Genomic DNA, 25,476 nt, shown 5'->3' on the forward strand with positions numbered 1-25,476 from the left:
CCTCGTAAACACGGGTAAAACATTCAAACTCTTTGCAGATGCTGTCCTTGGTGGGGTTGTAACACAGGACTACAGCGCAGCAAGAAAGCTAATGTTTTTGCATTGACAACTGATCTTTCTGTGGTTGGAAAGCCATCACTGCAATTCAAACTGTGCGCCTATCTGCTGTGTTGGTGAAAACCACTGTCAAGATTGTCTTACAGCATGTTTTGATACTGCAGCATGGGAACATCCCTTTCCAGGGGGGAAGCAACAGGCAACATTTACTTTTGTATTGTGGATAGAACACACTGGCAACTAGGGTTGAGCGACTTTTACTTTTATAGGATCGGGTCGGGTTTCACGAAACCCGACTTTTTCAAAAGTCGGGTCGAGTGAAATCGGCCGATCCTATAAAAAAGTCGGGGTCGGCCGAAACACGAAACCCAATGGTTCCCAGGGTCTGAAGGAGAGGAAACTGAATTCCTTCCCTGAAATTTGGGTTCTTTGAATTTTATTGCACTTCAGCACTTTTTTGCATATATTGCCGTCCCGTGCTGCACACTTTTTTGTATGATTGTTTTGTATTTTATCGTATTTTTTAATGGAAGTTTTATATATTGTATCGCTGCTTGATAGTAAATTAATAAAGGAAGATATTTTGATCAAGTCTGGTCTTCCTGGTGCATCCTTTGGTTTGGTGATTGGTTTTGGTTCTTGGTCTAAGTGGTCTCCACTTTCTTTCTATTCAAAAGACACCCGGGTGAGCGAATATCACTATATTTATGATTGTGATACTGATTTATATATAGCTTTTATTTTGGATTTGGGTTGTTCTTTTGTAATTTTTCTAATACAATTTTGGACTTCAGTGTATAAGAAGGATATAGCTGAACTAAAGTGAGTACAGAGGAGAGCGACCAAAGTTATTAAGGGAATGGGTGAATAGCAATACCAAAATAGTTTATCAAACTTGGAGTTAATCAGTTTGGAAAATGAAGGCGTTAGGATCAATTTTATTCCCATGTACAAATATATGAAGGAACAGCACACAGATCTTTATATTATCTTTTTACACCTTTTTTACTGTAAGAGCAGTGAGACTACGGAACTGTCTGCCACATGATGTTGTAATGCTTAATTCACGAAAGAAAGTTAAAGGAGGTGCTGTATGCCTTTGTTAAAAATATGTTACAGGTTATGAGCAGTAGATTATGTGATGGAGGTTAATCCAAGGAACTAGTCTGATTGTCATATGTGGAATAGGGAAGGAATTTTTCCCCTAAAATGGGCAATTCGCACTTGCCTCATGGAGTTTTTACCTTCCTCCATGTGAGGTTTTAGCTGGAACTGGATGGAATTGGGTCTTCCTTCATCTTTTAAACTGTGTAATCCTAGACATATACAATTATGTTGAGATCAGTGCTTTGTATTGAAAGTGATTTTATGGCCCCAATAGAACAATGATCTCATCATGATGAAGAGAACTTGTGAACATACAATATGCAGTTCATCCAGTAGGTATTCTAGCTTCCAACTAAATTTGTATCCACCACAAGTTGTATGTTAAATGTAGAAGATAGGGTTGAGCGACTTTTGTTTTTATAGGATCGGGTCGGATTTCACGAAACCCGACTTTTTCAAAAGTCGGGTTGAGTGAAATCGGCCGATCCTATAGAAAAGTCGGGGTCGGCCGAAACACGAAACCCAATGCAGTGCATTGGGTTTCTAATGGTTCCCAGGGTCTGAAGGAGAGGAAACTCTCCTTCAGGCCCTGCGATCCATATTAATGTGTAAAATAAAGAATAAAAATAAAAAATATTGCTATACTCACCCTCGGACGCGTGACGCCCATGTGACCGCTCACGCGACCAATCACAAGCCGCGACGTCATCAAAAGGTCCTTCAAGCGCTGATTCTTAGGAAGGAAGGCTGCGGGTTAGAACCAGGGTGCGTCCGAGGGTGAGTATATACCTATTAGGAATATACTCACCCTCGGACGCGCCCTGGTTCTAACCCGCAGCCTTCCTTCCTAAGAATCAGCGCTTGAAGGACCTTTCGATGACGTCGCGGCTTGTGATTGGTCGCGTGACGCCCATGTGACCGCTCATGCGACCAATCACAAGCTGCGACGTCATCGAAAGGTCCTTCAGGCGCTCATTCTTAGGAAGGAAGGCTCCCGGTTACAACCAGGGCGCGTCCGAGGGTTAGTATAGCAATATTTTTTATTTTTATTCTTTATTTTACACTTAAATCTGAATTCCGATACCGTTTCCCGATATCTTAAACATATCGGGAATCGGTATCGGAATTCCGATTCCAGATTCAGAAGATCGCCGACCTCATGGCCGACCCCACACTGGGGTCGGGTCGGGTTTCATGAAACCCGACTTTGCCAAAAGTCGGCGACTTCTGAATCTGGCCGACCCGTTTCGCTCAACCCTAGTAGAAGACACAAGCATCCAAAAACACATCATTAAGGGTACAATCTCCTGTGGGTTAGCCCAAAATCAACACAATACATTAGTAGTGTTGCAAATGAGATTGGAAGACATCTCATTCACACATCAAGAAGAAAATGACCAGCAAAAATACACTGCTCAAAAAAAATAAAGGGAACACTTGAACAACAGAATATAACTCCAAGTGAATCAAACTTCTGTGAAATCAAACTGTTCACTTAGGAAGCAACACTGTTTGACAATCAATTTCACATGCTGTTGTGCAAATGGAATAGACAACAGATGGAAATTACTGGCAATTATCAAGACACAATAAAGGAGTGGTTCTGCAGGTGGGGACCACAGACCACATCTCAGTACCAATGCTTTCTGGCTGATGTTTTGGTCACTTTTGAATGTTAGTTGTGCTTTCACACTCGTGGTAGCATGAGACGGACTCTACAACCCACACAAGTGGCTCAGGTAGTGCAGCTTATCCAGGATGGCCCATCAATGCGAGCTGTGGCAAGAAAGTTTGTAGTGTTTGTCAGCGTAGTGTCCAGAGGCACTACCATGAGACAGCCCAGTAGACCAGGAGATGTGGAGGGGGCCGTAGGAGAGCAACAACCCAGCAGCAGGACTGCTACCTCAGCCTTTGTGCAAGGAGGAACAGGAGGAGCACTGCCAGAGCCCTGCAAAATGACCTCCAGCAGGCCACAAATGTGCATGTGTCTGTACAAACGGTTAGAAACCGACTCCATGAGGATCATCTAAGTGCCTGACATCCAGAGATGGGGGTTATGCTCACACCCTAACACCATGCAGGACGCTTGGCATTTTCCACAGAACACCACTGGCACCCTGTGCTCTTCACAGATGAAAGCAGGTTCGCAGTGAGCACATGTAACAGTCTGGAGACGCCGTGGAGAGGGACCTGCTGCCTGCAACACATCCTTCAGCATGACCGGTTTGACAGTGGGTCAATAATGGTATGGGGTGGCATTTCTTTGGAGGGCCGCACAGCCCTCCATGTGCTCGCCAGAGGTAGCCTGACTGCCATTTGGTACCAAGATGAGATCCTTATTATAATTGCCAGACCTGAAATAACAAGCACTTTTCACCTATTGTGTCCCCCCATTTCCTTGTAGATTGTAAGCTTGCGAGCAGGGACCTCACCCCTAATGTCACTATCTAAATTTTTAAATTGTCTTAACTTTTACTGAATTTATTGTCTGTACATGCCCCCGCTTAATTGTAAAGTGCTGCGGAATATGTTGGTCGCTATATAAATAAAAATCATCATTATTATTATCCTCAGACCCCTTGTGAGACCATATGCTGGTGCGGTTGGCCCCGGGTTCCTCCTAATACAGGACAATGCCAGATCTCATGTGGCTGGAGTGTGTCAACAGTTCCTGCAAGATGAAGGCATTGAAGCTATGGACTGGCCCGCCCATTCCCCAGACCTGAATCCGATTGAACACATCTGGAATATCATGTCTCGCACCATCCACCAACATCACATTGCACCACAGGCTGTCCAGGAGTTGGTGGATGCTTTAGTCCAAGTCTGGGAGGAAATCCCTCAGGAGACCATCCGCCGCCTCATCAGGAGCATGCCTAGGCATTGTAGGGAGGTCATACAGGCACGTGGAGGACACACACACTACTGAGCATCATTTCCTTGTCTTGAGGCATTTCCACTGAAGTTGGATCAGCCTGTAACTTCATTTTCCACTTTGATTTTGAGCATCCTTCCAACTCCAAACCTCCTTGGGATACTAGTTGTGATTTACGTTGATCATTTTTAGGTTTTATTGTTCTCAACACATTCCACTATGTAATAAATAAAGATTTACAACTGGAATATTTCATTCAGTGATATCTAGGATGTGGGATTTTAGTGTTCCCTTTATTTTTTTGAGCAGTGTATATCGGAATTGGAAAACTGAATGTCAGCTAATCCTGTAAATGCCACAGCTGATTTCACTGTTGGCAAGGAAAAGGGTGAAATATGAAGTAAATGCACTAAAATCCGCAATGATAAATATTCAGATTTCATTGTGTTTTTTTCTACTGTGGAATTTCTTCAAGAAATTAGGCACATTGGGAGATACAATAGTGATGAATTCTGCAAAGAAACAAAAAATCATCAACACAAATTTTGCCATGTTGATATTAAATTGGGATGCAATTTGGTAGGTAAGGACCATATAACTTATGTTTAGGTAAAAAAAAATGTAAAAAAAAATATTCTAGGGTACATTTAGAGGGCTTTATCTTCAGGTTTCATTGAGAAAACGAGACTTATTTTGTAGTTTCCATTTTTTGCAAGCAGTCTGTGCCTTTTTTCCGATACGAGAAGTTCCTAATTTCTCAAGAGAAAAATTTCCACTCATTGTATTGCAAATAATTGCATAGACGCATTTGTCATATTTTTACTTATAAATTACCAAATTCCACAAGTACTGTACAGTAATATCTTTTTACGGTCCCATAAAGAACTTAACAAAAGTCTAAAGTTGGTTAAAACAGTTTTCTACAGAAAATTGAAAATTTTTTGATAATACAGTAAAAATACAGAATTCTGTACAAATATTCATAAGGAGATTTTTAAAATTTTCAATGTGTCTTGTTAGCAAAATACGATTCAGGTTAAGCATGTAAGAAAATATCAGCAAGAATACGCCATTTATTCTTTCCAGAACAAGGTACAAAAATAATGCTCTACATGAAGAAGGGGAAAAGGGTTCTAGAAGAAGCCTACATCTGAAAGGGAGCTCTCCATGTCTAAAATAGCAAATGAGCAAAAAATGCAAAAAGTTCAAACGAAGACATAACAAATACCAAATCTGTCCTTTGTGATACATGCGATTGAAAAAAAAAAATGGTTAGAACATTCACAATACTATACATAAAATGGAAAATCACTTCATACTAAATTACTACAAAACAAAATTTGCATAATAAATACAAATTTAGAACTGTATAGTAAATGAGGAATAAATTTGACTATATGACAGTCTTGCTTCTTTAAAGTTTTGCAAAATGATGGACTGTGCAAAGTGTCAAAATCTTACTTTTCTTTGTTCAAAACATTTTCAAATGGTTTTATTTTTCAAGCACAATGTATTGCAATTTTAATAATATCCATACAGACCCAAAAGGTGGGAAAAAAGGATCTACAATTTATTTTGCTTACACTGTTTTTGGTCAATTCAAATATATATATAAAAAATATATAAATAATGGCAAAGGCAAAAATTAACTAAACTATACAAAAGATTCTGTATAATTTTGGCTATAAGTGCCATGCATAAATATATATATATATATATATATATATATATATATATATATATATATATACATATGCATATACATACACACATATATACATACACGTACACATATACAGTGCTCAGCATAAATGTAAAAGATCATGATGAAAGTGATTCAGCGGCCAAAAATATATTCCTTATCTGAACCCTGCTGAAACCTCCACATGTGGAATTCCAAAGTCACAAGTTGAGCATCACTCTCCATCCTCCCTTTGATGTGGGCTAAGGCGCTGAGCCCACATCTTTCACGGCACATGTCAGCTGTTTTTAACAGTTGACATGTGCCTCTAACAGCCGTGGGTGGAATCACAATCCACCCCTAGATGTTAACTAGTTAAATGCTGCTGTCAATCTCTGACAGAGGCATTTAACTAGCGCTTCCTGGAAGCGCATGGGAAATCCCACCCATCGGTGACCCCGACACATGATCGCAGGTCACCGATGGATTGGCATGACAACCAGAGGTTTCCAGCAGACCTCTATAGTTGCCATAGTCGGATTCTTATGAGCGCAGCCCGGTGGTCAGGACTCATAGCAAGTGAGCGTTTTTGCTGCATTCAGGCGATCTGATCATCACCTGTATGTAGCAGAGTCAATCAGAAAACTGCAGCTTTTAGTCTAAAGCATGCAAAAAGTATATAAAAGAAAAAAAGTTCAAATCACCCCCCTTTTGCCCCATTCAAACTAAAACAATAAAAAAAATTCAAACATACACATATTTGGTATCGCCGCTTTCAGAATCACCCAATCAATATAAAAACAATTTAACCAGATCACTATAAGGAGTGGTGAAAAAAAAGTCAAAATGCCAGAATAAATTTTTTTTGGTCTCCGCTACATTGCAATAAAATGCAATAAAGGACGATAAAAGGATTTTGTATCCACACCAAAATGGTATCAATAGAAATGTCGGGATGGCGCACAAAAAAATAAGCCCTCACCCAGCTCCAAATCATGAAAAATGGAGACTCTACAGCAGGGGTCCCCAACTCCAGTCCTCAAGGCCCACCAACAGGTCATGTTTTCAGGATTTCCTTTGCATTGCACAGGTGATGCAATTATTACCTGGGCAAGACTAAGGAAATCCTGAAAACATGACATGTTGGTGGGCCTTGAGGACTGGAGTTGGGGACCCCTGCTCTACAGGACTCAGAAAATGGTGCCATTTTTTTTTTTTACCAAAGTTTAGATTTTTTTTTCACCACTGAAATAAAAAAGAACCGAGACATGTTTGTTGTCTATGAACTTGTATTTGTCAGTTATAGCATTTAGTTAACATGGTAAAAAAATCCCCCCAAAACAACAGTGGAATTGCACTTTTTTTGCAATTTCACCGCACATTATTATTATTTATTATTATAGCGCCATTTATTCCATGGCGCTTTACATGTGAGGAGGGGTATATATAATAAAAACAAGTACAATAATCTTGAACAATACAAGCCACAACTGGTACAGGAGGAGTGAGGACCACATGGATTTTTTTCCCGTTTTCCAGTACACGATATGTTAAAACCAATGGTGTCGTTCAAAAGTACAGCTTGTCACGCAAAAAACAAGCCCAAACAATAAAAAAAATGTATGGCTCTGGGAACAAGGGAAGCCAAAAACGAAACCAAAAAAAGGGATAATGGGGTTAAGAGGTTAAAGAGATTGTTGAATAATGGAAAACAAAAGATGGTGCAGTATGTCACCAACTTGCTCATTCCATGCCTAGACTTGCTGCTATCCTTAAAAATCATGGAGGTCATCCAAAATACTGTGTGCAGTAGTTTTAGTTTTTGATGTGGGGCGTATTCATTTTTACATCAAATAATTTGAGTAAAACTGGAGATTTTATATTGAAAGTTTTATCAACCTTACTCATGTTATGTGTTAAAAAAAGGTTCTATCAGGCTCAGTCTTGTCATGTCTTGTTCAATGAGATATGGATTAAAATCTTACCTTTCAAAAGAGGGTGTACTCATTTATGCTGAGCACTAATTATATATACACACACATACGTACATACATGCAAAGTAAAATAAAATATGCTACATTAATTGGATGCTGCATTATGGCAGTATTCTACATCATACAATGCTGAACTAGGGCATACAATGTGCCACACTTTTATAAAAAATGTCCCGGTATAATCTAAAAAAGAAAAAAAGAAAACAATATCAAATTAAGCGCATGTTCGCTGCATTAACAGCGCTGCCTTCTATTGCATGCAGGTGAATCCGCATGTGTTTATTGAACTGTGCAGATTTACCACATCCAATACATTCTATTGATGTAATTTCGCTTGTGGAGACAACCATATCCACAAGAGAAAATTACATGCTGCAGTCTGGAAAGATGCAACACATGTCTGTCTCCACGGGTGATCCGTCGGCGTCTGTGGGCACACAGTGGAAATGGGATTTCTTGAAATTCTATCCACTATGATGTAACATTTGGACGCTGCGGGTTGAATGCTGCATAAATACGCCAGGTCAAACCTGCAGCAACTCCGGATCATGGGCACCTACCCTCACAAATCTCACTTGATTACAGCATCATCACTCTGATGTTTCTCTGGATTGACTGCAGACGTCACCTGAATGATTTATGGCACGTTACCAGCTGCAGGAAAGGCTGGACTAAAAGAGCAGCAGAATTGACATACATCGGAGTTTAAAAGGGGAGATCATAAAAAATACTAAAATTATTAAAATTACTATGTTGGTGCTAATGAAAATGTCACATCTTTCTTCTGCTTTTGCAGCATAAATTGACCTTTTTCTCCTTTAGTGAAATGTGTATGTTACAAATTTGCAATCGTCAATACTTGGCGATGTAGAAAAGTCCTCTGATATTCTGTTCCTGCTTGTAAGGTCTAGGTACTATACTGTAATTTATATATTATAACAGTACAGCTGGGCTCTTCTACTACAGAGCTGGGGACACAGCTTTTTAATTACTGAACAATGGCGGCTAAATCTGAATTTTTATGAATTTTTTTATTTATGAACAAACACCAACGAAGCTGCATAATTGTCAAAAACATAAAGCTCTAATATCTGCTTTGATAAGTCTTCGGTATCATGCAAAGGGCCTGTTTAGTGGCACAAAGACCAAATAGCTTTATTCTACATTGGCAACTGTATATATTATGAAAATACTCTCCACTAGAAGCAATGGTCCTTTGTAATATGAAAAATGAAGCAACACGCCATCATTTTATGTTCAGACTGGCTGACAAATGGTCCCATTTTAAATCAGAGGTGCAGGCAGGTACAGTTGGAGCTACCTAGAATGGTCTGTCAAATACCTATTTGAGGGAAAATACAATTAAAAAAGGAAAGTTCATCTTAAAATTTGGACAATTAACATTTAATTTCTCACATTGATTCAGACTACACACATTTGTGAATATAATAAGGTGACCTCGCTAAGAGCTTAAATTGACTTTCATCAGTCACTATGTCATGGTGCACCGTGCTTGAAGCTAGACAAGAAATAAGCACAAAGCAATACCCATCCCTGACTACAGGGGGCAGTATTATTAGCAGATACTGATGGGGCAGTGTAGGGCTGGAATAAATGTAACAGTGTAACTTTCTGCCTCATCTTGAAAACATATAGTAGCTCGTTACATGTATCAAATGCTGCATCTCCAATTTGGGGGAAAAAGGACAATCCACTCTTCAGGTATCAGGAAGGCAAAGACACATTTTCAATAAATGCATATTTCTATATATTTTTTAAACCACTACACTATATTTCCTTTAGTCTTTTCAAAACTATATTCCACTTTTCCAGGCTTCCCATACAGGCAAAGATTACATATGCTGCCGTAGTCCTGTATCAAAATACCCCAGAAAAGTCAGAGAGCCTTTTTACCTTGACCCTGGCTCCCAGCACCCAGATCATAAGCCCCAAAACCCAGCCCTCTAAATATTTCTCTGCCCTAAACAATAGTGAGAACATATTATAAAGAACCTATCACTTGAACAAAAACTTGAGTTATATACCTTGTAAAACTCCCTAAGCTCCGTTAATGCTGCCGCTTTTTCTTTTTTTGTGCTGCGTTGCTCCATTGCAGAGATATTCACATTTGTTACTTTAGGAGCGGAGCACAGTATGTGAAATCTCTGCTTGTATTTCAACTAGGTGTTTCTTCAGAGTTTTCTCTGAGGGCACACAATTTAAACCTTTCCTCCCAGAAGTTGCCAATCACAGCTCAGCAGTTGATCCAGTAGTCCCAAACTCTTGTTCTGCAAGGAAGGTGTGAAAGCACATGCCCCCAGGAGAAGACTTGGGAAACACCCAGTTGAACTGCAAGTAGAGATTTCACATGCTGCGGTCCACAAGCAACAAGCTGACTATCTCTACAATAGCGTAACGGGGGGGAAAAAAATAATTTGTGGGAGCGCATTGATTTTTTACAAGGTATTTAACAAATTTTGGAGCAAGTTACAGTTCCTTTTTAAATGTAATTCTGATTAGTCCACAATTACTTGTTAGAACTGTTTTAGGAAGACTATTTACCAGAGAAAAATAGTACTAGCAAGCATTCTGTATAATACAGAAGAAACACTATCTTTAAAATATTACTATCTTCCGAAAATAAACAACAACACAGAAGGTTCTAGATCTGTTATAGTCCTCAAATAAGCCAAAATGCACCCTATTTCCAGATATTTTTTAGCTTTCCTTTTAGTCTATTTTTTAAAAGAATCTTTAATCACATAATCACATAATAAAACAATAACAAACACCAATACTTTGTACATATATCCTCTGATGATTTCATGCAGCATTTGCGCCATATTGAGCTGATTAAATTGAATACTCCTTAGCAAATGGCAGTAAATCTAGAGCATTTAAGAGGACCCTTCACCAAATTCACTTTTTTTTTTTTATTTCACTTCTCCGTTCCAGAGATATAAGCAGTCAAAGTATTTGACACCTAATGAGTTAAGAAAAAAAAAAGTTAAGTCAATGTGCGTGTTATTAGATAGAAATTTATACGGGAGACGTTCACGCCCCCAGTAAAATATCAACTCGGATGTAACCAAAGAGGCAATATTTTTTAAAAAATTCTGCCATTATTTCCAGAGTCCAGCTAAACACAAAAAGTTTGATAAAAAGTCCTCTTTACGTATATAAATCCACAGTCCTTCCACGTACAGACCATTTGTTTAGTAGTAAACCATTAATGTAGGAGAAAATTTAATTTACTCTGACAATAACAAAAATAAAATCAATGGATAGATGGGAAGTGTGGATATTCACTATCCATTGGATCATACAGCAGGGTCAATGGCTGGTCTGCTATATTGTCACAATGGTATTTTCCCTTTGCAGTTTCAGAGTTCTTGCGAACACAAGTTTTAGTTTGCTTTTTTTTTTAAGGTAATTTTCTAAGGATCCAATTAAAAGTGAGCTCGACCAAGCAAAGCCCAGAAGGTCTTGTAGTCCTAAATAAACTCTCCACGGAAAGGAAGTAAGTTGGAGTTTTGAAGTTGCCAACGATAGCGCAGCCGAGACAAAGGCTGGTCTTCCACATTCTCAAATTCACTGAAGCCAAGTTGATTGAGCACTTCATAAACTCCAGCTTTGGATGCCACCTGTAAAAACACATATTCCAGGATTAACTTTGATTCTTTGTGCATCGAAATATTTTCATGTTTATATATTCAGATTTATTACCCAAAGAAAACAAGTGATCTGTGGAGTTTACCCAGTTTAAGTATTACTCCATACATACACATAGTATTGGTAACAAGTGTGAAGACAATTGTAATGTTACAACAATGGCACAAGAGGTAAAACATGTAACCATCTTCATTAATGAATATTACATCTTTATTTTTAATTAATGATCACATTGTGTATTCACACCGGGTTATCTTCTAAGCATAAAGTATTTGGATCTTAAGAAAGACTATGGATTAAAAAGGTAAAAAAAAATAGTAGTATCTCCACTACTGACACTTCCAGCTAAATTCTGCTGAGAAAAAAAAAAACTAATTCATCTGTAGCGCCACCACAGTATAAATGAAACATTACACATTCTGCACGGATTTTTGTGAGCAGTCTATACATTACACAGATATACCAGAGCAAGAAACACATTTTCACATCATTCTAGGCTCTGGTTACCCCATCTGATATGGTATTTAAAAATGTATTCTTCAAAAAGGATACCTCATGTGTTGTCTGAGAAAGCCGGCATGCTGATCAGTGGCTCATCTCCAGGAGAACAAGGCTATTAGCGGTCCAAAATCAGACATGCCCAATCGACATCTCCTCCAATGATAAGCTGGCTGGCACCCTCATACACAGTATTTTAGACTGTCAGTCGAACCCACCAATATTGGCGGGTTCAGCTGAAAGTCTACTGTGAATGGTGGCATTTAGATTTCAACATACCCTATTCTTTATTCTCAAAGGAGATGAGAAAGCGGCTAGTGGTCTGGCAGTGACTTATTCCCCTCCCCCAAGGGAGTATCTCTATGTGGTTTTGGGAGGGAAGGCTGTCAGCATATCAAAGGGTTATCCAACAGCTATAGAAGGTGTATGACCTTTTGGGCATTGCACTGAACACTATAAGCCAGCATGCAGACAGAGAAGGAAACTGCAGGTGCCTTCAAGTCTACCACTTTATTACCCTAGATCAGGGGTGCACAGCCTTCAGTCTGGGGACCGCATGCAGCCCACTATGTAGTCGAAGGTATATTTTTGATGTGTTAAGGAGTGGCACAAAGCCCAAGAACATGAATGAATAAAAAAAATTAATGATGTTGTGTAGATAAGCTGGTCATACATTTGTGTAACAATCTTCCTTGTAGTTTAATGTGATCAGTGAAACATTTATCTGTTTTACATACATGCTAGCCACCTTAGGGAGAGACCCAAGTTGGGCTAAATGTAGCGAGATGAAAGAGACCGAAAAGCCCTCTACTTAAAGGAAATACATAGTGGATGCTTTCCTGAAACGGAAAGTACTTGCAAGCAGCATAATACAAAGAATAGCAGGTTTACCCAGAATCCTTTGCAGTAGGCGGAGCTATGCAAATCATCTCTTTCCACCCCTGTCTAATCCACAGCGCTTGGAATCGCCAAGCGTGCAATGCTGCGGATTAGTTTCTAAATTTACACAGCCAACCAATTCCTATCTGTGGACACGTGTTTCGGGCTTTAGGCCCTCATCAGCACAGGGCTGGAATTGGTTGGCTGTATGGAGTGGGGCTCGGTGAGCAAGCGATACATACATGCTAGCCACCTTAGGGAGAGACCCAAGTTAGGCAAAATGTAGCGGGACGAAAGAGACCGAAAAGCCCTCTACTTAAAGGAAATACATAGTGGATGCTTTCCTGAAATGGAAAGTACTTGCAAGCAGCATAATACAAAGAATAGCAGGTTTACCCAGAATCCTTTGCAGTAGGCGGAGCTATGCAAATCATCTCTTTCCACCCCTGTCTAATCCACAGCGCTTGGAATCGCCAAGCGTGCAATGCTGCGGATTAGTTTCTAAATTTACACAGCCAACCAATTCCTACCTGTGGACACGTGTTTCGGGCTTTAGGCCCTCATCAGCACAGGTAGGAATTTAGAAACTGAAATACACTTCAATAGAGTAATTCACGTGCACAGTCCCAATCACTTGACATATGGGAGAATTAGTCATGGAACAAGTATATTATCAGACATTTATAGGATATATATATACACAATATGCTACATAGGTCTCAGATGGTAATACCCGTTTATGTTTTAAATTGTCTTTTCAGAGAGGAAGAGGACTAGAACTCTAGTTCCACCTATAGGAAGTAGCAATCCGAAAAGTCAATATCGACTCTCTAATGAGCCTTGCCACATGACTTAGGATAGAAAACAAAAACAAGATTTCAATTTCCAGTCACTATGTTTCGGGGTACTTCCCCTCGTCAGTGCAAAGTGTGACATCTGGTTAGGCTGGGTCACTCTCCGCAAGGAGAAACGCCATCCCTTGGATCCCAGTCAGATGTTTCTCACCCAATTTTCAAACAGAACAAAAATTTAAGATTAGGATTGCTTTCGATAGACTGCCTAATATCCAGCATGCCAGACTAAACTGGCTGATCACAGATAAAGTTAAAAACAAAAATAAAAAGGTAAAATAAATGCACTCACAGAAAGTAGCAACTGTGGTTAGGTGAATAACAGACCTAAACATGGTTAGTAGTTTCAGCTAATATGACTTTACTCTTATCAGATAGTAAGTGGCCACTGGCTGTAACTTAATGGCCATTCTCCATGTTTTGTTTTTTTCATTCGTACCTACATTACCCCTGGAATTGTAATGTTTATATAGAAAAGTGCAATATATGAATATATATACCCACATACAGATTTATATGGATTCTGGCTGCCTTAGAGATACAGTAGGTAAAGCTGAATAAGACTGATACATGACTAGTCTGTAATATGAGGAGATGGCAGTAATACATAATTTGTGTTAAGTGGAATCAACAGAGCTCTTGTGTTCAGTCACTTCAACTACCTTAAACTGCAGAAAAAGTCATTATAAACTATACGACCAGTCACTTTTGTACAGCAAGGGACAGGAGTCTGCATTTTTTGCTGCCAGCACATTCACCCTCTGTTTCATGAATACGATACACTGTTCCAGATCCTGGGAAAGTAACAATTGGCATCTATGATCTGCACTGCTCCACTAATAAGTCTCACTGTAGATTTGGGGAGGCACTACGAAAAGAGGGTCGAGCAGTCTGGATAGTTTACTCAAAGGTTTTGGCAGCTATCCAAAGCAGAATGCTACATCCCCCTTCCTTATGTCAAGCTAGGTTTGCTTTTCAGTCTGAAAGTCATTTTTCAAAGTAGTATATATGGAGCTTGGTTAAATCTTTTCAATGGTAGTAACTATAACCTATTTATATGTCTATTTAATGATCTATACACACGTAGTATTTTGTTGTATATTTTCATATTAAAAGAAAAAAACAATTCATAGGCTGAATGTCTAGTTCTGTCCCTTTTCATGATTCTTGCCATGAAAAGGGCAATTTAACTGACATGTCTGTATAAGCAACCACATGTATTGGACCTTTATTTAGCACTGCCTTTCTTTTTTTCTCCTGCAAATGTATAATTAAATTGACAATGTTATACGAACATTACCCAGGTCAATGAGTCGTGTCTTTACTCCATCTTACATTTCCCATCTGTACTGCCAGTGTTAGATGTGGTCAGGACACAAGTTAATGATAGGGTATTTGGTAATAGTAGCAAAGGTGAGCGGATAAGGCAAAATTAGAAGTTGCATGTTCGTGTTGTTCGTGTGGATTTTCCCAGAAAATTCAATTTGCAAAGAAGTTATACTCCAGAGATTTAATGTGCCTTATGCTCTGGAGTCCCTCTAGACCCCAGAGCATAACAAATGGAATACCTAAAACATTAAAGAAATCCTTATACTCAGCTCACCGCTGCTCACAGTCACTAGTTCAGTCCTCATCGCATCTTCTGATCCCACCACTCGCACTGAAATCGCTGGCTGGGCCTTCCAGCTCAGATGACGTTCAGTACAATTTTATTCAAGTGCACAAAAGGTCATGGTGTCATGACATCACAACGTGAACTATGACCTTGCAAGCGCATGTGTAAGAAGAGAGATCAGACCGGGGGTACCATTCTCGCGTCGGTGTTATGATCCGGTGACCTTGGAGCTGCATGAGAACTTTCACTGGAGAAAGTGGCCACTATACTGACCGCAATCCTGAACTTAACACCGCAACTAGAAGTAGCCGTGGAGTGTACCTAACACACCTAGACACCTCGTCACAGCCGGAGGACTAAATACCTCTAAAGATGGAAATTGGAATACTATCTTGCCTCAGAGAAAATCCCCAAAGGATAGACAGCCCCCCACAAATATTGGCGGTGAGTCGGAGAGGAAAAAACATACACAGGCAGAAAAACAGGATTTAGCACAGGAGGCCACTCTAGCTAAATAGGACAGGATAGGACAGAGTTCTGTGCGGTCAGTATTAAAACCCTTCAAAACATCCACAGCAGAATATACAAAAAACTTCCTACATCTAGCTAAAGATGTAGGAGCGTATATCTGCAACTCCAGTGAATCCTACAAAGAGCAGGAATAAAGCTGAAACAAGCACACAACAGTGTGCCACAGTTACAAAAACAAAACACTTATCTTTGCTGAATTTGGCAGCAAGCAGGAGAAGCCAGAAAGAGATCCAACACTTCACAAGGAACATTGACAACTGGCAAGGGCTAAAGGATCCTGCACACCTAAATATCCCAGTCAGAATTGTAATTATCCGATACACCTGGCCAGGACTGCGAGTCAGAGACAACTGCATTCCCACCACCAACCACTGGAGGGAACCTAAGAGCAGAATTCACAACAGTCGGGGCCAGAACTGTCGGGACTGTCACATTTGTTGCCTGGGGAAAAGCTTGGAGGCCCAGACAGACCTTTGCACTTGACAGCAGGGGGCGTAACTAAGACAAAAAGGGCAGAGCACATGAAACGAGGGAGAGACTTGGCGGGAACATGCAGCAGGGGCAGGGCAAGTTTGGTGCTCCGTCCTCTGAGCACCGTGACAGCGCAGGTCCGCGCTACATTGTCCCTGCTGCCACTTACAAGGACTGTGACCAGAGAACCATATTCCGCCCGTTGGTTCTCACTGCTCAAGGTACTCAACGCCATGGGCCAGTGAATAACGCGCTCGTGCCACCTAAGATATACGAGTGACTTACTGAGTTTACCTTTTCTCACCTGCATACTTCTGCCGAGCTCTGTCAAGCCCCGACAGTGTTAGAGACTGCTCTTCGCTCTGCAACCTAGGACCCCATGCAAGACGTCGAGGACACCGACACTGACAGGAACTGGACCATCAATGCCTGCAGGACGACACCATTATACCCCTGTTTCAGTAAAGTTAACTTTAAGGCCTCTTTCACACTTCCGTTTTTTGCAATCAGTCACAATCCATCAAAATGTTGAAAAGACGGATCCTGTTTTTTTGACAGTTCCAGTGCATCCTAGAAGGCTATGTGCACATGTTGTGTATGCATCTTCACCGCAGTTTATCGGTGCAAAAACACATACACAACACAACCCATGTTAAAAATAATTAAAAAACAATGTAAAAAATCTTGATTTTTACCTTCCGGCATCCTGCGCAGCTATTTGCTATGCATTACTGGGAACGGAGCATTGGCAAGGCTGCGGAGGCCGCCGGAAGGTGAGAATATCATGATTTTTTAAATTTTTTTCAATTATTTTTAACATTATCTTTTTACTATTGATGCTGCAGAGGCAGCAGCAACAGGAAAAAGATAGAGCGCGAGAGAGAATTTCCCTGACGGGAAATTCTTCCACGCATGCTCAGTTTGAAAAGACGACATCAGTCGCTGGAATCCTGATTTTCAGAGTCAGCGGCGTCCATAGGCTTCCATTACAGCCAACGACAGCGCAGGTTCCCGATGTACACAAAAAAAAGTTCTTCTGTGCGTTGTCTCCGCCCGACGCACAGCAATTTTAAACCAGATCCAGCAGACGACAGATGAAACATGTGGCCATCCGTCACAATCTGTCGCTAATACAAGTCTATGAGAAAAAAAACGGATCCAGCAGCACCATTTGCTGGATCCGCTTTTTTCACAAAACGACGTATTGTGACGGAAAAAAAAAAAGACGGAAGTGTGAAAGAGGCCTAACCCTTGCTCTGCCTCCTGCTCGTTAATGCATCCCGCAACCTGCTCACACTTGCACAGAACCCTCTTGGGCCTCCCCAGAGCCAGAAGTTCCCACTCTGAGTCACACATGGGTTTTATTTTGTCAGTGAGGATTAGATGATGCAATAAGGATTGGATGGGTGATGGTGAGGAGCAGATGGGCCGGAGAGATGAGCTGAGAAAAAACATTTCTACTTTTTTACTTTTTGATGGTCTGTTAATGTTCAAAAAAATGAAAGCCAGAGGACACCATTTTGCCAGGTACGCGTAAATGAGAATTACCAAAAAAATATACAGCCTTTAAAAAAATTCGCATAAGGGTGATATGTTGTAACAAAAGCAACTCTCGCAGATTTGTTCTCTCGATTGGGGATAGATAAAGTTGCCCTATTTAAAAGGGAAGGCGGATATCCACGATCAAGAAATTTTTTATTCATCTCTACAGTGCGTTGTGTTCTCAATCTTGCGTTAGTAACAATGCGTTTGACACGTTGAACCTGTGATTTGGGTAGGGACCGTTTAACATGAGAGGGGTGGCAACTCGAATACAATAATAAACTCTTTCTGTCCGTGGACTTGGTGTAAAGATCAAATTCAAGAGATCCATCATCCTTAATGATTATCAAGGTGTCCAAAAAATTGATATATAAGTAGCGTGGTGTATTTATCCAATAATATTTATACCGTATAGTAGCAAAAGGATAAAATTTAACCTTTATTAGGTATGTATTAAAAATAGGCCTCTAATAGGACCTGACTATAGACCAAAAAACAAAAAAAATAATAAGACAAACCAAAATAGAAAACCAAACGTGGTATGTGCCCTATTACCAACACAGAAAGGAAAAACGAGAAACAGACAGACAAATACAAATAACATATTCTGCAGCACTGACCGTGCCAATACTGAGTAACCAATCCACAATAGTCTTTACAGGCTCACGCAAAGTGGGCCAACTATTGAACAAACCAGCTGGACATAAATATATTTATGACACAGGATGCACCTCTATATGAAGGTATTATGGCTATAACTGTGTCTATACAAACAGAGTATCACCTTGTCACAGCTGGTTATTAAACCAAAGAATGTACTTATAGTATATCACTGGTAGACAACATATCATTGCTCTACCAAAATATATATACCCAGATAGGAATAACGTCAGTGCAGAGTAGCAGACCACATATGCAGCATAGCGAGATGCCCAACAATAAAAAATAATACCCTGTCTGTTTCTCGTTTTTCCTTTCTGTGTAGGTAATAGGGCACATACCACGTTTGGTTTTCTATTTTGGTTTGTCTTATTATTTTTTTTGTTTTTTGGTCTATAGTCAGGTCCTATTTGAGGCCTATTTTTAATACATACCTAATAAAGGTTAAATTTTATCCTTTTGCTACTATACGGTCCAAAAAATTGACACTGTGCTGGTCCTTAGAAATCGTAAATTTCAGATTGGGAATCTGAGTATTCATCTCAGAGAAAAACTGGGTAAGCGAAGCCTCATCGCCCTTCCATATCAGGAATATATCATCAATAAATCTCTTCCAGTACACAGAGTACTGTTGGAAGAGGTTATTGGTATATACATGATGCTCCTCAAAGGACGCCATGAAGATATTGGCGTACGGAGGCGCCACATTTGACCCCATAGCGGTCCCAACCCTTTGAATAAAAAACTGGTCACCGAAGAGAAAAAAAATTTTGGTCAAAATTAAGTTTAATAATGTCTGACAAAAGTCCTTTTGAATCGAAGAGAAATCTGTGTATGTGTCAAGAAACCACTGAACTGCTTCCATCCCTTTAACATGGTCTGTACTCGTGTAAAGGCTGTTAACATCCATAGTAACAAGATAATCTTTAGGTAGGGTACGAACTGAGCCCAAGCCCTCAAGGAAATGACTACTCTGCCGTTCCCCTGTATAGCAGATTCTGCTTATGGTTTCCAAAAGGCAGTTATTACTCCCTACAGGTATAGAGAGTTTCGTTTCTTTTTTTGGTGGGGTATGATACTTTTGATCCTGTGTGTCTTAACACGTTCTTTGCATGCAGCTATATCCTTCAAGTGGGTCACCAGTGATGGTATATTATACACATGATAAATCTTATTATAAATAAAATAGATATCACTCTGGGGATTTATTCTATTATTCACTACAGGTTTAGTCCCGGTTTCTTTCTTCCTCCCCCTTTACCTATGGATTTCGGTTGGATCTTATACGGTAATTAAACTATATATGAACGTGGTTCATGTGTTTTCCTTTTTTAATATTTATATGGTGATATTTCTCCTTGTTTTTTGTGATTTTCCCCTTTTTTTCTGTTTAGAGGATTTATTCAGCCAGACAATGTACTTAGTCTTTTGATCATATTATAATGGACTGTTCATGTTCTCTCTGTGCATAGACTTCCTTGAGAAAGGCATATGTTGCCGAAACGTTGGAAACTGTGATGTCTGTTGTTAATCGGCTGTTCTGTAATAAATCTACCCTTTGAAAATTGAAGCTATTGTGGACCTTATTGAGTGCCGAAGGTTATTCTCTTTTTGATTCATAGTTATTCTTTCTGAGCACCTCTTTGCATCATAGAGTGCGCTATTTCTGACCTTAATATTCTATACTTACAGTCTGACAAGTACACACTGACTGAAGACTGTCAGGTGTATTAGGTCAATGAAGCAGGTCACTAGATGCTCTAATAATGACATTGATAATGGCTAGTTAATATATAGTTTTCCAGGAGGAATGCCAATTAGGAAAAAGTCCAAGAAAATATGGTCCGTATTTCTTATTTCATGGGGAATGCGACCACTTCTTTTGCATTAACTGTCAAGAATTGCTGTGAAGAATATTGTTGCATGCTGAACATTCTGTAAAAGTCTGAGCACAAGGTCACCCCCTTCTATCCTGTGCTGACCTGAGGACAGAGGATGAGACCTTGCATATCTGCTACACACTTTGTATGTGTGCTTTGTAGTTATTAGCATGTCAATTAGCTTGTAGGACAGAAATGACAAGTAAATAAGCTTGCACTTACTTTCCACTTCGTGTTAGTTCAGCTTTTTCTAACTTTTGAAGGGTTTGTTATACTTTGCACAGTGTGTTGTCTTTGGCACACTTCTGCATATGTTACAATGTTTCCTTGTTGACAGTAAAAATGCAGTTTATGAAAAGGGCGAGACTGATAGGTCTTTTCACAAAACTTCTTTCATTCAAAATACAGAATCGACAGATGCGGAACTTTTAGGAAGCATGCCAAACAAGGAGGAGTGCAAATAAACTATATTTGAGGGGTCAAATATCCACAGTACAGACCAAAAGTTTGGACACACCTCATTTAATAATTTTTCTGTATTTTCATGACTATGAAAATTGTATATTCACACTGAAGGCCTCAAAACTTTGAATTAACACATGTGGAATTATATACTTAAAAAAGTGTGAAACAACTGAAATTATGTCATATTCTAGGTTCTTCAAAGTAGCCACCTTTTGATTTGATGACTGCTTTGCACACTCTTGGCATTCTCTTGATGAGCTTCAAGAGGTAGTCACTGGGAATGGTTTTCACTTCACAGGTGTGCCCTGTCAGGTTTAATAAGTGGGATTTCTTGCCTTATAAATGGGGTTGGGACCAGTTGTGTTGTGCAGAAGTCTGGTGGATACACAGCTGATAGTCCTACTAAATAGACTGTTAGAATTTGTATTATGGCAAGAAAAAAGCAGCTGAGTAAAGAAAAACGAGTGGCCATCATTACTTTAAGAAATGAAGGTCAGTCAGTCTGAAAAATTCGGAAAACTTTGAAAGTGTCCCCAAGTGCAGTGGCAAAAACCATCAAGCACTACAAAGAAACTGGCTCACATGAGGACCGCCCCCAGGAAAGGAAGACCAAGAGTCACCTTTGCTTCTGAGGATAAGTTTATCCGAGTCACCAGTCTCAGAAATCGCACGTTAATAGCAGCTCAGATTAGAGACCAGGTCAATGCCACACAGAGTTCTAGCAGCAGACACATCTATACAACAACTTAAGAGGAGAATTTGTGCAGCAGGCCTTCATGGTAAAATAGCTGCTAGGAAACCACTGCTAAGGACAGGCAACAAGCAGAAGAGACTTGTTTGAGCTAAAGAACACAAGGAATGGACATTAGACCAGTGGAAATCTGTGCTTTGGTCTGATGAGTCCAAATTTGAGACATTTGGTTCCAACCACCGTGTCTATGTGTGACGCAGAAAAGGTAAACGGATGGACTCTACATGCCTGGTTCCCACCGTGAAGCATGGAGGAGGAGGTGTGATGGTGTGAAGGTGCTTTGATGGTGAAACTGTCGGGGTTTTATTCAAAAATGAAGGCATACTGAACCAGCATGGCTACCACAGCATCTTGCAGCGGCATGCTGTTCCATCCGGTTTGCGTTTAGTTGGACCATCATTTATTTTTTAACAGGATAATGACACCAAACACACCTCCAGGCTGTGTAACGGCTATTTGACCAAGAAGGAGAGTGATGGGGTGCTACGCCAGATGACCTGACCTCCATAGTTACCAGACCAGAACCCAATTGAGATGGTTTGGGGTGAGCTGGACCGCAGAGTGAAGGCAAAAGGGCCAACAAGTGCTAAGCATCTCTGGGAACTCCTTCAAGATTGTTGGAAGACAATTCCCGGTGACTACCTCTTGAAGCTCATCAAGAGAATGCCAAGAGCGTGCAAAGCAGTCATCAAAACAATAGGTGGCTACTTTGAAGAACCTAGAATATAAGACATAATTTCAGTTGTTTCACACTTTTTTGTTAAGTATATATTTCCACATCTGTTAATTCACAGTTTTGATGCCTTCAGTGTGAATGTAGAATTTTCATAGTCATGAAAATACAGAAAAATGTTTAAATGAGAAGGTGTGTCCAAACTTTTGGTCTGTACTGTATATTGAAAGACTTTTGCTAATAAAGATACATACTGGTATATTGCAGATAAGCAATGGACATGGCACAAGAACATGACTAATTATGTACAAGATAAGAGAATGCCATGGGGCCAAATTTAGCTTCTTTTCTTGAACCATCACATACATTTCCTTACCACTTAAATGTGAGTCCACATAAATAGGAGGAGGAATGGACAGACAGAGCATTGATCATCCTGTGCAGCTGTTCAGAGTCTCAAAATGTAAGGGGGGCCACTCCTGCCTCCAAAGCAGGTAAAATTGTGCATTATAATACAGAGGGGCCCTCTTTTTTCTGTGTCTGCCTAAGGAAGGATGGGTATGCCCTAGTGAATTATTGTTTGTCACCAGCTTGTACAAAACCCTTTAAACCTACTGTCAAGGTACAACACTGTGAAACACCTGTCCTGGGTATTCCAGGTTACATTTCCTCCCCCTGGGTCCGCTGCCTTCCACTGTGCTCCAAGTTAGGTTTTGCAAGTGGCCCAGCGAGCTCTTATGACATCTTCTGCCTAGCCCTATTTAAGGTCCACTAAGATGCACACCTATATCTTGGTCTTAAGACTCTTAGACTTGTTTGTTTTGCTATGCACCTCTATCTGCTCCTGGCCAACATCTGCCTGCACTGATTCAGACTTTATTATGTCCTCTCTGCACCTGTCTGCCTGTGGCCTACAGTGTTCCGATCCCCACTCCAGATCTGCTTTCATGCTGCTGCATCAATACCCAGGATCTGTGTGCCCACCCAGACCTGGGGCTTAGAGGACTCACCTCACCTGGTGAGCTTAACAGAAGCATGTCCCACCATAAGCACCAAACCGGACAAAGCACAAGAGTAAGCACTGGTTAAGTAAAAGAAAAATGTTCCTTGTTCAGAAACTAGACTTTTTATTCACATATGATTGGACAGCATATTTTGATCCCCTTCTGGGGACTAATGTGTTTTCAGGTATTAGATGAATAAAATACTTACCAAAGTAGTTTGTGTGTCCAGTCAACAATCCCTGGCAACATAAAAAGAGCATATAGCATATTTTGTTATTGCTTGAGTTAATATTTGTTCTCAATGGGCAAAGGCCAGGGAAGTAAGCTGCCGTCAGGGACTTCTGGTGGCAGCTTCTTTTTCCCCCAAGAATAAAATGATCAGGCGCTCAAATTCAACATGACATCCTTCTTTCAGAACTCAGGAGACCCAATATACATAAGATAGTAGACTGATCTCAGCCAAGTTGTGGGAATAAGCATGGGGCATCTTTAAACTGTATATATTTCAGTCTTAATTGTAACATGAGATAAAATGATAAAAAGTGGAGATAAATGGATGAAACAATGGTATATATTGTTATGCAAGCTGAAATCAAGCTTAGTCATAAAGCATTAATATTGAAACCAGCAGGAAACAATGTTCATCAAGTTTATGCAGTCAAGGTTGGAAAATGCCATCCAAAATGTCAGTCCGATCGAAAATCTACAAGAGTTTGATAAGCATCATTTACCTATTGAGAAAGTACCAGCACACGATTAAGACAAGCGTCTTTCAGTTCTAACCGGGGCTAGTCTGCCCTGATTAACTGGGGTTGGCAGATGTGCCTTTCATCTCTCACTCCAGAGATCAGGCTCGTCACAATGAATTAGTGGAACTAGCAGGGATGGAGGGCCAGGGGCTTTCCCACAACCCAAAATCAGCAAGTTTCAAATACGACTCCATTAAAGTATGAAACAAAAACCATAACTGCTGGCTGCTTGTTTCCTGGCGCATTGTTTCATTTGGCAATTGGTGTATCTTCATCTAAAACAGCATGAAGGATAAAGTGCTCATTTCATGAATAATGCAGGTGTTGCTCCGCAAATCTAATTTGATACACTAGAAGAGTCGAGAAAAAATAAAAGACCCTGAATGCCACATTCTACCAAGACGTACTGGTAGTAAACCAGGGATCCAATGCATTTAAAAGATTGGAAAATTGTCCTATGATTAAATTCCTGAAAACTTTCAGGATTTCTAAGTCGTGTGCCGAGAACGGAAAGCTCACTTAGTTTATATATTTTATGGAATGGTGCGGTGAGAGTTAAAGCATTTATAGACTAACCTAAGTTATGAACAAATCCAAATTAACCCCTTCCCGACCCATGACGCCACGTAGGCGTCATGAAAGTCGGTGCCATTCCGACCCATGACGCCTATGCGGCGTCATGGAAAGATCGCGTCCCTGCAGATCGGGTGAAAGGGTTAACTCCCATTTCAACCGATCTGCAGGGACAGGGGGAGTGGTAGTTTAGCCCAGGGGGGGTGGCTTCACCCCCTCGTGGCTACGATCGCTCTGATTGGCTGTTGAAAGTGAAACTGCCAATCAGAGCGATTTGTAATATTTCACCCATTATAACGGGTGAAATATTACAATCCAGCCATGGCCGATGCTGAAATATCATCGGCCATGGCTGGAAATACTAGTGTGCCCCCACCCCACCCCTCCGATCGCCCCCCCACCCCCCCGATCTGGCCGGTACACTGCTCCGGCTCCCCTCCGTCCAGTGCTCCGCTCCCCCCCGTGCTCGTGTCCGCTCCCCCCGTGCTCCAATCACCCCCCCGTGCTCCAATCACCCCCCCTGCACTCCGATCCACCCCCCCGTGCTCCGTTCCACCCCCCCGTGCTCCGTTCCAGCCCCCCCGTGCTCCGTTCCACGCCCCCCGCGCTCCGTTCCACCCCTCCCGCGCTCCGATTCCCCCCCCCGTGCTCCGATCCCCCCCCCCGTGGTCCCCCCCCACCCTATCATACTTACCGATCCTGCCGGGGTCCCGTCCGTCTTCTCCCGGGCGCCGCCATCTTCCAAAATGGCGGGCGCATGCGCAGTGCGCCCGCCGAATCTGCCGGCCGGCAGATTCGTTCCAAAGTGCATTTTGATCACTGAGATATAATCTATCTCAGTGATCAAAATAAAAAAAATAATAAATGACCCCCCCCCTTTGTCACCCCCATAGGTAGGGACAATAAAAAAATAAAGAAATTTTTTTTTTCCACTAATGTTAGAATAGG

The 25,476-nt window shown here is 40.7% G+C and overlaps 1 protein-coding gene across 2 annotated transcripts in view; it reads right to left on the reverse strand.

Annotated features, from left to right (window-relative positions):
• Positions 1-9,105: 9,105 nt before the first annotated feature.
• The window catches only part of PALD1 (phosphatase domain containing paladin 1), a 335,463-nt gene continuing 319,092 nt past the window's right edge, over positions 9,106-25,476 (reverse strand). Inside the window, exon 21 of one of the 2 annotated variants that reach the window (XM_069753305.1) lies at positions 9,106-11,358. In XM_069753305.1, coding sequence (XP_069609406.1) covers positions 11,209-11,358 — 150 coding nt within the window. In that variant the 3' untranslated portion in view covers positions 9,106-11,208. The remainder of the gene's footprint in view (positions 11,359-25,476) is intronic. The other variant, XM_069753306.1, reaches the window with a different exon arrangement.

This window comes from Ranitomeya imitator, chromosome 2 (assembly GCF_032444005.1).
Source record: "Ranitomeya imitator isolate aRanImi1 chromosome 2, aRanImi1.pri, whole genome shotgun sequence".
Classification (NCBI taxonomy): Eukaryota; Metazoa; Chordata; class Amphibia; order Anura; family Dendrobatidae; genus Ranitomeya; species Ranitomeya imitator.